Source organism: Phaethon aethereus (genome assembly GCF_964289735.1).
Source record: "Phaethon aethereus genome assembly, chromosome: 1".
In the NCBI taxonomy this organism is placed as follows: domain Eukaryota; kingdom Metazoa; phylum Chordata; class Aves; order Phaethontiformes; family Phaethontidae; genus Phaethon; species Phaethon aethereus.
The window spans coordinates 46909517-46923483 of record NC_138575.1 but is presented as its reverse complement, the minus strand read 5'-3'; the positions used below and the strand labels follow the sequence as shown (position 1 = coordinate 46923483).

Genomic DNA, 13967 nt, shown 5'->3' with positions numbered 1-13967 from the left:
TCAAAAGTTGGAAATAAGCAATATCAAAGTAATGTAATGGTGAATACCAGCAGCTTTCAGATTAATAGCCTGCATTTACACAGCTCTTTCACAAGGACTCTGGACATAAATGTGCCCTTGCCCAAGCCAATGACAGACTGAAAATGCCTACAAGGAGAGTCAGGATTTCATTATCTCACCAGCTAATTCATTCCAAATAGATGATTAAGTATCTTCCCAAAATTATAAAGTCAGTTTATCCAGTGCTACCACTAGAGGATCAAGAGAGGACCACAGCTGACCCAAGTAGAAGTTGACCAAGGTTGTCTCCAGGTGAGTCACTGCTCCCAGTTCCACATTACAAGGAAATTAATAGCTGTGAGGACATCAGGGAGAGAGAGAATGACCAATGTCCTTTATTCGAGCTTGAAGCCAACTACCACACACCCAAAACTCAGAGAAAATGGTACCAGCAACATGCTCTCTTATCATGAGAGACAGTTTATCTTGAGTATTTACAGGGTCTATGGAGGATTTTCTTGATGAAAAAAAATTTTACTAGATCCAGTTAGATTTTTTTTTTTTTGCATTCTTTGTCACCAGAGGATTGGAATGCCAGGCAAAATGTGGCACATACGTTTGAGTTTCAGAAGTTAGGGTGCAGTGTGTACAAAATGACCAAACCAGAGCCTGCAGATAAAATGAGTGTGATGTAGAGTCAGAAGACACACTGAGCCAAAGCTAAGGGAAGCCAAAATGAATTTTATGAGCAAATAGATTTTTTCCAAAAAGGGGTGCAAGTCTGTAAATCTAGCAGACCAGGATTTCTAACTCAAGAATATACAGAGCATTCTGTACTCATGCACTGGTCTTGGATATCTGATTACATACACAGAAGTAGCTGATGTTTCAGTCTCAGAAGTACTCACGGCATTCTATTGCTGGTTAGGGCCAAACTAAAAGAACAATTTCAAAAAAACCCAAGCCAAATTAAAAAATAAAAATCCAAACAGGAAAGAAACCCCGAAAGACTACGAACACTTGCCAAAAGCTAGGATCAAGTTCAGGGATATCAACGTCACATGCATTTTTTTCCACTATGTCAGCACTCACAAATAAGTGACATAACATTATACCTTGGTTATGCACAAAATAAAGTCATGAAGTCAAGTGTTGAAAGGATGGAAGAAGCCAGAAGTCAAGCTATATGCTCCCCTCAACTCCTCTCCCTAGCTGTACTTTTTATGGCAGAATGTTTAATTATTTGATTGCATACTATTTTTCCCACAGGCCTCTGCTTCATTTAGCATACAGGAAATGAGGAATCCGTATTGCCTTTTTCTTTTCGTTAAGTGGAATATTCCAGTCCAACCTGCTACAGCTTGGCAAAGTTTCAAGCAATTAACAACACGATCCTTTAAAAAGTAATGTAAGCAGCCGTAAGAGACGGAGTTATTATCTGCTGGTAGTAATGCAGAATGCACTGCCAAATTTCAAAAAGATCCAAGGTTCTCATCTATTTTCCATGATGGATTCTGATATAAGAAGAGATTAACATCTTCGGAGTACTGGCAAATTCAATTTTTAATAGGTTTTAAGAGCTCAACTACTTTACAAGCTAACCTCCTAAAACTTTGAGGGTATTTCTGAGTGGCACGTCTAGAAACGAAGCTACAATACATCAATCTAAATGTCAAACTGTAGAGAAAGCAATTTCATTCCCCTGAACACTTAACAGGGAATCCTCTACAGCTGAACATTATTTTTTCTGAAGAGTCTGTTTTCTGCCCATAAGCTCCGTATAGTCAAGAACTGCTACATTATAAGCAATTAGAACATGTCATTACTACAGAAGGAAGTAATGTTAGGGGTTCTGTTATTAATTTCATCTGCTAAATGATTTACAATGACACTCCTTCCTAAAAAGAAATCGAAGTAAGTTGAAAACTGCCAAAGGCTCTGCTACTGCCATATTCAAAGACCAGAATAAAATCAAGCAACTGTTAATTGAAGTGTTAATTCAATCAAGTGATTTTGTGTGTTAGACTGATGCAATTTTAATAAAACCTATTCCAGCTTAAGATATTTTTCCAAAAAAATGAGAGAGCAAACATGTATGGATTGACTTTTGTCATTCAGGATGCATTTTTGTGTTTGAGATAAAAATAAGAAAAACAGTATTTGATGACAAATACAATCACATGTTTTTATAAACTTGCAACATGAATGATTTAGTCACTAGGAAAATAACAGAGTGTCCATTGTCAGACAATATGCAAACCAATGGTACATGTTAGCAGGTTTCTATATTTACTTTAAAAATTACTTAATTTGTAAAATCTTCCAAAACTCATGTTAAAAATCTGAAAGGTCACACACACACAATTTATTAATGAAACTTGTCCAATCTATAAAGTTCAAGAGAGTTGCATTCTACTTTTCTGTTAAAGGTAACAACAACAAAGAAAGAAACTCATGGCAGTGGAGACCTTAAAACATAAATTGACAGTTACTTCAGTTCCCTAGTCCATATCAACATGCAGCCACGCGCAGCATTGCCTGCACGATGAGTGGTAGCAAGAAATTCAACAGCTAACTGGAGTAAAAGGAGACAAATCAGTCATTCAAACATTTTTCAATTTTTACAGTTCAGCTAATATTTTCCTTTATTTATGGACCCATTTCTTAGCCTATTGCAAAAGAAGGAGCATAGATTATTTAACTGTGACTCTCATTTGCTAATGTAGTACAAGAAAACACATTAATATGCAACTGAAACTATTTAAAGGAGAGTATACATAGTTCAATAACACCTCTATTAATACTTTATGACCAAGGAATGAGAAATAGGCTACCTTTTAACAAGACTTACAACACTAACTAAAATCCTGGTACTCAGGTGGATTTTCTTTGCCACAGAGATAGATCAGTTGCAAGACTACCATTCGCCAAAGCAGTATTTCCCCATATTTCCCCAGAATCCTGAGGATTGAAAAATAATCTTTCAAAATAAACATAAAATAAATAATAATAATAATAATAAAAAAACCAACAAACTAAGACAACAACAGAAATACCCCTACTGAAATGATCCCAGGACAAATTAATTAAGTATAATTAAAGAACAATAGCAATCATATTAAACATTAAATATTTATATTAAGTAGTAATACTAATAAAGGATCAGCTTGCTAGCAGCTATTTCCCCTGAAAGGCTAGCTTTATATTCAGTAATGAAGTGGAATATGAGCTTAATACAAATCCTCAAAAAAAAAAAAAAAAAGTTAAGGTTTTCTAATACATATCACACATTGTTAAAAAGCAAAATTAGGTACCATTTACATGAATGTATGTTGTATGGTTCTAGATTAACCTCTCATCTGTTGATTTCAGATTTGTTCTGTTTCAGATGCACATTGTCATACTGAGCAAAGGCCGTCTCCTTGCAGGGAACATATTAGAATTACTGATGAGCAAGTACAATGGAACTATGGATGTAATTGCACCATACCTCTATAAGTGCCATGTACCCATACTTTGAGATTAAGAACATATGTCCCTCCTGTGATCCTCCTTTTAGGGCCCCAAAAGATATTGCTGAAAAGACAACTGAAAAATTATCTCCGTAAAGGAGACAATGCAGGGCAAATCTGCTTTGCATCATCCTTGTGTATGTTAATTATCTGCCACTCAAATTGCTGGATGGTAAAAATGTAATATAGAGAACACAGAACTTGGCATTGACAAGGGCAGAAGTCAAAACACAAAGGAAGAGGCAGATGCACTTTGAAAAGGAAAATCTCTAATACATACATTCAGTCAGGATTTAAATTTCATTTTTCCATCATTTCACTGAATTGGAAACATTAACAGGTTGCCTTAGAAGATGATGGAGAGGTCTGCATCCCTGAGTACCACAGTACCACAGACACTGGTGTCTTTCATAATGCAACCATGCAGCCTCCTTGTGCAAATCAAGGCTGCAGGTGCACTTACCATAAATGCACCTCTCTAGATAGAGAATTTCCGTCTTTCTTCTCTTAGGTACCAGTACATACATTAACAAAATAAATCCAGAAGCATAGTGTGATGTTATAATGCTACACTGCTGTTTAAGACACACTGCAAAAGATTAACAGTCTTGGTGATAAATATGCAGTGCATGCACATCTTCTCTGAAACAGCTGAAGCATGTGAACTTAATGAGCATCAAGTCCTGCATAGACTGAGAATATTGTGTTTGGGTTTTTTTTTCCTTTACAGAGCAATCTCCTTGAAGATTTCAACGAATGTATTGTAAGAGGGCTTTTGATGGATGGGAGTCAATCCACATTTACTTTGGTTGAACAGATTCTTATAGGCCTCAATTAGCCAATGCAAAGCCTTTGATCTGATTTAATTAGACCACTAAGCTACTTTTGAAGGAAAATACCTAAGGTGGAAAACAGATAGAAATGAAGGGCAAAGTAAAATCGGTTGCAGCGTGGAACTGCATGGACTTTGCACAGCTGTTTCCTGTTGTACAAAGACATCCAGTGACAGAAGTATATTGACACAAATAGAGGCATTGAGCTCACCTGAGATAGACAATTTTATTTTCATCTTCCAATAGATGTGCAACCAGCAGTAAATCATATGGGAACACACTAAGAATTCATAACTGAACAAGTGACTGTACAATTTCATTGCCTTTATATACACACGTTTTAAAGCTTTTTTTTTGGTCAGTAAAACATAGACATTACGCCAATATAAGTTTCGTTAAAGCACTCTTAATAGAAGCACTTTCCATTAGAATCATGCCTAACAGGGATGTCTGTAGTCCAATTTCAGTATTGGACCATATTCTTGGTCTACAAATCTTACGATTATACTTATTTTCATACAACCTCCCGTATGTTTAAAACACAAATGCATTTCAGCATTAGACTCTTAGTTTTTTTCAGAATACTGCCTAAGAAAACTCAAGCATCTGAAATTAAATTATAGGTTGGTAGTCCAAAGAGATAAAACTAACCTGAGAACCTGGAAAAAACACCCTGGTCTCAAACATTGTGTCCACTACTCCCTCAGCAATCCACTGCTATAACCTTCTTACCCAGCTTGAATCCCTCAAACAAAACAAAGTGAAAAAACAGGAGACATTGCATTCAGCCCGGAGATTTATACTCAGCTTTGGACAGCAGATATAAACTACTATAGTCTGCAAAGTCTCAGAGGGGGAAGAGTTAAAGGCGCAGGATAGAGGCAGGGAGGGGGAGAGAAGGAAGCACAGCCTTTTACTCCTATCACTAGTGGACTGGACTCCATTCTTATTGCCCTAGAACATATAATAAAATATACATATGAAAGAAAAAAGTCCGTTGTTTCAAGCAAGCTAGTTTTAAAATAAAAAAATCTTTTGTAATGTACATTTAGTAAGAAATTACCAGTAAAGCTTCATGAGGTGCATAGGGAGCACACTGATGACTGGAGCTCAGACAAGTGCATGTACCATGCTCTGCATAAGTTATGATGTGGGATATGTATTTCACAGCTCAATCATCTTTGGCTCTTACAAAGTAAGTTTTGCACAGCATGAACTGTAAAACTATACTAGCAAAAGCGCTTCTTGGAGTTCTAAACAATATTTAAAAGTAATTCAATAAAAGAGCATTTAATAGGAGCAAGAGGCAAATGGGATAGGAGCCTTAACAATATTAACAGGTTTGTACAAACAGCCACATCCACCCAAAAGCATAATCAAATAAAGCAATAGTTATGTTATAATCATCAACACCGAAAGACTCTCTGCATGCTAAGCCTTTGTACTTAAGATGCAAACCTCTGCACCAGATGTAAAATGTGGCTCCTCTTTCCTGTTCTGTACCTGGCTGCCACTTGCGTATGATTTGTTTTCTGTTTCATGTGCAATGTAGCAGATTAGCAAGGAGAAATCTAAACTCTAATCTGTGCATCATTAACTGTACTCACTCCTGCTATGTTAGCTTCTTTCGTAACTTGCATTTCTCATCAGTGTTTGTGAGGCTTTGCATTAAATGCAATTGAAAATAGACATTCAGATGTTAGTTGGCAAGGGCAGATGAAGTACTATCAAGACGTTTTTCTTTATGACAGTATCCTGCCAATCTAAACCTGAACAATGCCACCCCAACATCTTTCTTGTTACTGTTCAGTATTAAAATTAAGCCTCCATGGTCCACCTCACACCACTTAACTGGCAGGAGTATGAATTACTGAAGCAGGTGGGCCAGTGTGGTTTTAAAAGCAATGTAATACAATCAACTGTACAATATCAGATTTCAAGGAATGTAAAAGACATCTAGAGCAGAGGCTGATCCTTAAGCAATCCTAATATTGGCATTGAAGTGTTCAAGATCCCACAGGGGCCATTTTATCTTTTGACCTCAGGTTTTAATTGAAACTTTAAACAAAATATATTACCTATTTAATGCAGCTGAGCTGGACTCTGGCCTTTGTAGTGCATGTTGCCATGCCAAGCAAATTAATCTGTGTAACCTTAGCATGTACTTTTTAATTTACATCAAAGAAATATGACATAGAGAAAACAAATACCAAGTCAACCCTATACAGCTTGTTGAATAATTATTTTGATTCTAGTTTTAGAGTTTAAATTTTTAGCTGGTTTTGGTTCTTTTAAGAAAAAAAAAAGAAAAAGTTTTACTCCTTGGTACAAAGCCAGAGAAACATATGGTTTCCTTAGCTGAGTTGTTGCACACCTGGCAAAATAAATCACAGCAACAGGAGACCAAAATCTACTCTGCAACTTTTCATATGCACAAACTTAGAACATCTGATGCTGGTCTTCTGGGTCTGCATTTTGTACCATGAATAAAATGCAAAGTCAAATGGATGGCTTGCTTCTTGAGGCCCAATACTGCTTCCTTTAAGAGGCAAGTTACTTAGAGTTTTAAAGGATGAGAGTCAGCCAGGCAGACTGGCACACTGGAGGAATGAGTCGCTGTCAGAGCAAAAAGCCAATAGAAGCAAGCACAGGAAAAGAAGAGTAACACAAATGGGGAAAACAGGTGGTATAAAGGCTTAACACTGCTGAAGTGTTAATGCTACCACACTTGGAGTTCTGGATTTCAAACCCTAATTCAGTTTAAGCAGTTCGTCTCCTGTTTATTCTCTTCCAAGTATGTCATGCTCATCGTACAGGGGAAAAAGCCTCCAGAAAATCTTCAATGAAATGATTGAATAATTACTAAAAAATAGAGAAAGCACTGTTTTCTTACATTACACACCAACACCAATATCTAACATTGAACCAAGCAGAGTGATTGCTAGAGTCTCAGAATGCATCAATCACAATGACAGCTGCAGCAGATAATCCTCAAACTGTAGCTATTCTTGGATTTCATGATAAAACATAAAGACTTTTTCCACACATAAAAAGACAGGTAAGGACCCTTCCTTCCCAAGCAGATGGGGAGCACTCGCCACTTTCTCCCCCTTCCTCCTCAGCAATGAGCACAGAGTGAGCGGACATAGCTCAGAGTCAGGTTCATGCAGATGAGACAGAACTGGCCTGTTTCAGTTCCTCTAGTCTCCCTTTTAAAGGCAAGAAGCAGGGAGACAAGTTTATGATGTAATGCTGTTTATCGAAGAAAGTGTTATAGTGAACATGTTTATAATTTTATCGTGAACTTCAAAACAGAAATAAACAATCCAGTCTGCCTTCGGGTGCCCAATGAAACCGTATGATCTGCAGAGCGGATGCACTCCTGATAATGGATGCAGTTGCCTTGTTCTCAAGTCACACCCAGTGCAAAGAGATGACTGAATAGGTGTTTAGGATTTATCTCACCCAACTTGAGCTAGCAAGTCTAAGCTAGTCATCTTGGCTCCTTTTACAGGAAAAATATGCTTGCAGGGGATTATTTGTATAATCTAAAATAGATGTCTAAATTAGATGGGCTTATTTACTCCCCAAAGGTATCTTTTTCTTTCCACACTATAAAAAGAGCATAGCTCTCTAGCTGTGTCTTGTCATACTATTACAGGTAGGAGAGACTAACCTAACTAACTGCAGTCAAGTACGCTCACGTAAACGCATCCAGGACAGCTTTCAACAAATCAGTCTGAGTCCTGCTGTTAAGAAACCTGCGCTGCATTCAATTCAAGTCACTACTCGACTCTTTATGTAGCCTCTTGGATTACCTTTGCAGCACAGGCAACAAGCCACACCTCAGCAACTAGTGTGAAGCAAGTTCTGGTTTCCCTTGCAACAGCTGCCATCACAACAGCAACCAAAATACAAATATATGCTACCTTAATGATAAGCCGCACTTTCAACAGTTGCACTGTTGCTCTTTGCAATAGGCTTAAAGGGGCTAAGGTAATCTTAGTTGACCCTAACCTGTTATGCTGCTAGGACATCCATGAAGTGCCAGCGGCTGCCTAAAGGAAACAGAAGCCAGAGTATGGGCTAAGCAGCGGAGGGAGGAAGTATAGCAGCAGCCAAGCCCGGGCAAAGGACTGAGCTGGTCTTTGTGTTCATTATTGCTTTGTGAGTTAATGAATGCAAATCCCAAGAACAGAGTGAACTTGGACATCATGGACTGTGTTTATAATGGAAGCTGAGAAAGGGCTCCAGAACCTAAAAAAGTAACCAATGGGCAAAAAAGTAAAAAACTAAAGAATTTTACAGGTCATAATGGTTCTAAAGGGAGCTTCTATTCATGGGAAAAGAAAAAGAGTGGCATAAGCCTGCTTTGTGATGGAGCAACCATCAAGTGAGAAACAGCATTGGTTTATTTTTTCCAATTTCTGTACTTCTGAGAAGCACTTTTATCAGAATTATAAAATACATATCTGCACTAAAGAGGGCAGTCAAACTGCGGAGGGTTTGCTGGAGCACTGCAGTACTTCAGCAATTACTATAGGACACCGATAGTAAGCACGGAGTGGGGACTGTTGATAGCCCCACCAAATTTATCAGCAAATGCTGATAAATAAAACTGATAAAACAATAGTTCAGCTAAGACTCCCTATGAACAAAACTACATGCAATTACTGACTTATGCATTTTAGGGATTATATCCATTTGCATTAATCTGATAAAGCTCAACATTCAGGGAGCAGTAACTCTCCATTGAACTGTATGAACTGTCAAGGAACTGTTTATACTATTATTGACATTAGATACTTAGTCATTGTGACAAGATAAGTCACGTTAGCATTTACAGAGATTTGCAAACACGTAGCATCAGTTACAACTACAATTTTAGAATATTTTCTTCCTACGCCAAAGTACTTTTAAGGAGCTAATAAGAGATGCCTTTCCTAAGTAAGTACAGTGAGAGGTGCCGCCTTTCAACAACTGTGTCAAACCAATTGGTATCAAAAAATACATTCCCTTGTATTTTAGGCATCGGGGGTGGGAACCACAAAACCCCACACGCTTCCTGTTGATCCTAATTGTTTCAACATATATTTTTAATTGCTCTACTTTGAACTACTTTAAAGGCATTTTATATCCTTTTCTTTCCCAGATAGAGGCTCACAGTTTACTGGGCCAGACACTGAAATTGCTTAGCAGAAACACATGCCCTTTCAGAGAGAATTACACTTAAAAGCATGTCTGGAACAATGAACAACCTGTCTTCTTGCTTACACATCTGAATACTATAAATAATAATTCATATTATCTTCTTTCTTTTATCTGTTTAATGTATTCTGTATAAAGATGTGATGAAGAACATGAGGACCTGAAGTTAAAGCTGACACCTCAGCTAAATTAATGTTTCTTACAGTACTCAAGGGATTCGGCTAAAATTCTGAAGGACAGACAGACTGGTTCTGGAAGAAGAATTCTCTTAACTGTAGATGTATAATGCTACATCAGCTGCGAAATAAGTTTTGACACAACCTGCAAAAAAACCCCACCAACTATCTCTGTGGGCCTGTTTGGACATCTTATTGGTTTACAAGGGAATTTAACATCCAACACCCACACTAAATTTTATGTTGTAATCAATCTCACTCCATTTTCTATGAAGTAAATACAATTTCTTCTGAGTTCCAAAGATGACTAAATGGGAGATTAAAAAAAACCTCTATGAATTGCACGAGGTCTCCAAGGTAGTGGAGGAGAGATTCTGGAGGCAGAGGAAAACACTATGCATTCTAAATGTACAAGTGCTGCATGGACACTCTTAAAAATATCCACTATCTAACAGTTTCACCATTTATTGCACCTTATCCAGCATTGCAGTTGCTGACATTTAAGCCTGAACCTGGCTTGGCTCGCATCTACTGAAGGCAATTATTCGTGGTTTTATTAGCTAATTCATTTGAACACCAGTTGCCTGGCTAAGATCTTTTGTTTCACCCTGCCTGACTCCTCAAGTATCTTCCTGAAGCACTAACAACGCACTTACCCATCATGTTGTATAAGCTCTGTGGTGCAAACTGCCTTGGCATTTTCTGTATTGCTTCTTTGTAAACTATAAGGGCATCCTGAAAAGAAACACACAAGTGGGACAAATCATCAGTAAAGCACCATTTTCAAAAGCAGTCATTCACACATAAAGTAAAACCAAATTCTCCTCCTTACCCAAATGAAAAGTGAAGAGAGAAAGAAAACACATCAGCATGACAAGTATGACAGAAAGTTCAGATTTCTCATTTACAAAAGTTTTACCAAATTCACTGCATCTTATTGACAAGAGATCAAATTAGTTGCAATATTGCAACTCTTTTTCCAGGTGGAAATCGAAGGAACATTTGTTTAAACTCCTCAATGATTCATGAGTTTATAAACATCTATAAAATTCTATAGGCTGTCAGAGAATATGGAATAATATCAAACTGCAGACAAAGGACTTTCTGATGACTAAACTACATTAAGTGACCTAAAAATAAAGAAATCATTGTCTACTGCCAAGTAATAACAAACCATAATCCTCACAACTGAAGTCTGCTGAACAGAAAGAATGAGATGGACTATAGCATCAAGGATGCCAAAATTGGATTCCCTTCGCAAATGTGCTGTGCCTTGAATTACTTGATCACACATTTATGATTCATTCAGTATTTAGGATGCTTACTGGTCATTCTGTTAGCTCTGCATCATTATCTACATCATCACATCAAGTAGTTGCAGCTTGTGAATGCTGAAATATGCTTGGAAAAAACCTAAAGGTATGATCAAATCAAGGCTGGGTCAGACTGCAATGGCCACCAAGCAGAAATCCGATAGTTTATATTCTTAAAATCCCTTGCACCCCCCAGGCATTGCACTCGAACTCCAATGGCCATGCAGACAACATGCTGCTGTTCTCTTATCTTTATGGGTGTATTAGCTGTCTGTGTCTGTGTTTTAACCAATTAGTAACTGCCATCTGACAGAGCTGAATTCAGCAGACATGACAGAGAATCCACAGAGCTTGTGCGTGCCTAATCTTAAACAGCTGAGGTAACTGTCATGGTCAGGAAGAGTTATATGGATCAAAACCATGCGTAACTCCTCTTCTGAAGTATGCCTGGCAACGCAGAGAGTGACTTTCTTTCAAATACTGCTAAAGGTCAAACCTCGAGCGCATGTCCAGTTTTAGTAATTTCATCAGAGAGAATGCAGAGGAATCACAACAGTAACATTTGCAAACGTAAATGAAACGGCATGGGTTGGGTGCAGCATATGGTTACATTAAAAATATCCAACGCACTTCAGCACTTAGGTCAAGTTATCTGAAAATAGCACATAATGGGATGTTTTTAATCACTGTAGTTTTGAATTGTTCCAACTAGGTCTCATTTTTTGAGACTCAGAAGCAACCATAATAGCATTTTTTAAACCAAAGATGGACTTACTCTATTTTGAATTAAAAAGCCAGTACACTTTAGGTTGGCTGGTCTGTTACTAGGCTATATCCTTTGCATACCAGCCATGGAGACAAAGCCAAAAAGAATGAATTAACACATATCGATGTGACCATTGCTAATGTTAACTCTGACATCAGAACATCACACTGCTAATTTCCATTGTCACACCTGTGGCTGTAGAGAATAAATATTCTCTGTAGAGAACACTAACCTTGATTTGGTGAAATACAATCAATTTGTGCCTGTGATGTATTTTGAATGTCTGGATGGAAGCAATAGGTATTATTTATGTATGAAGGTTTTATCATGACAGTGTAGACAAATCTGGAGTCTTACCTCATAGTGCCCTTGTTCATGGAAAAGTTTTCCTAAGTTATAAAGACAGCTAGTAACAGAACTTTTATGAGCATGAGGGTCTTTCAAATTTTCATCAGGGATCTCTGAACACTTCAGGAAAGTCCTCCTGGCTTCCTCTGTCTTCCCTTGGTTCATCAGGATGATACCAGTATTTAAATAGGCAGCTGTGAAGAGGGAAACAATGTTATCTTTTAATGGGGTTCCACTATGTTTTATCTAATCTTTGTTTTACTTCAAAGTAACATCTGAAAGAGATGCCATGGTTATCTAATTTGGCTTTTGTACAATATAGATCAACCACTGGTGTAAAGAGGAACATATAAGAGGCAAAAGTTCAGGGACAAGGAGAGAAGAAAGTGGCTATAAAGATTGAGGAAGGAGGGAAGGGAACACTGGATAGGCAGGGTGCTCCATTTCGTTCCTTTTATTATGTCTGTATCAAGCATATAGCATCTTTGTTTGAAATATTACCAAAATATATACATATGTTTATAAGTATACACATATGTATATAAATACATATATATAAGACTTAAGCTACAAAAAAGTCAGCAGTCTTAAAAAGCACCCACTTAATTTTTGAACCCATCGCTGGCAATATCCCATGGGTCATTTCCCCCAGGCAAGAAAGGAAAAATGGAAGGACTTTAAAAATATTTGTATTATTCAGTCACACAACATACCATAAAAATCAGGAACAATCAGGAACTGGCTATAAGAAACAGAATACTGGAGCCTGAAAATTTGGGCAGTAGCATCTATGGGTCACCACCCCAGATCAGAAGCATTTTAGGTTCTAGCAGTGCTGCCCGGTGTTAACTCATTATCCATTTCTTCCCTGCACCACATTAAATGTAGTTGTTGACTAATAAACACTTGCTTTCAACTGAAAAGTGCACAATTTCCCCTTTTGCTTTCTGAATGAAAAATTTCTGAAAAAAAGTTATTGAAGAGTAAGAAGATTTTGTTAAAAAACAATAGTCAATATTATGCAAGCTTGTATAGTTGAAATACTTACAAGCTAGTGTGGGTCTGCTACCAATTGCCAGTTTATAATAATGCAATGCCTCTGAAAACCTGCTGTTTTCCTGAAGTAGTAATCCTCTGCATAAGGACAAAAAAAAGAGAGAGGACGGTTACTGAAAAGAGTAACTTCAAAATAAATATTGAAAACAAAACTAAGGTAACAAAGGAAAATATGATGATTGGTATTTCAGAGACAGAACAACTCTGCATGTTGCTAAGAACCCAGTGGGAAAATTATTTTGTGTGAAAACAGGATTAATTCATAGACATCAGGTGCATCCATATGGCTTTAACAAAGCAGATGTTAAATGCAACTATAGTTTTGGCTTTCTTGGAAACCAGGAGGTTTGTTTACTCAGTTGAGAAAATGGTAGAGTGTGAGACTTTTTAAGGCAGATGGAGTACGGTGGAACTATTCGTAATTAAGTCATTCATGTTTAGCCCGTCACCTTTTCTTGACTTGAAATAAGCAGATCTTTTTCAAATGCACAATAAAGTTAACCACTTAACACTTCACCTGAATTACCTTAACCATTCCCCTTGTTGAGCAATTTCACTAGATTATTTACTGTACAGCTAAGCACCTACATCAGTTCAATATTTTCCTGTCTTCTTTCTGCTCTCAACAAATTTATTAACTGAAGCAGTTTTAAAAATTATATTGAATACTTGCAGTTCTCAGCTAGTTTCATAATCCATGGGCTTTAATTAAAGCTTTAAGACAAACATCCTTGTGAATTACAATTTACATTAGC

General features: G+C 37.3%; 1 protein-coding gene across 1 annotated transcript in view; it reads right to left on the bottom strand.

The window, feature by feature from the left end:
- Positions 1 to 13967, bottom strand: part of TMTC2 (transmembrane O-mannosyltransferase targeting cadherins 2) — a gene marked incomplete at its 3' end in the record, with an annotated part of 256393 nt that overhangs the window by 57436 nt on the left and 184990 nt on the right. Inside the window, exons 5-7 of the mRNA XM_082014037.1 lie at positions 13205 to 13290; positions 12166 to 12350; positions 10386 to 10464 (exon numbers count right to left, since the gene is read on the bottom strand). Coding sequence (XP_081870163.1) covers positions 10386 to 10464; positions 12166 to 12350; positions 13205 to 13290 — 350 coding nt within the window. The remainder of the gene's footprint in view (positions 1 to 10385; positions 10465 to 12165; positions 12351 to 13204; positions 13291 to 13967) is intronic.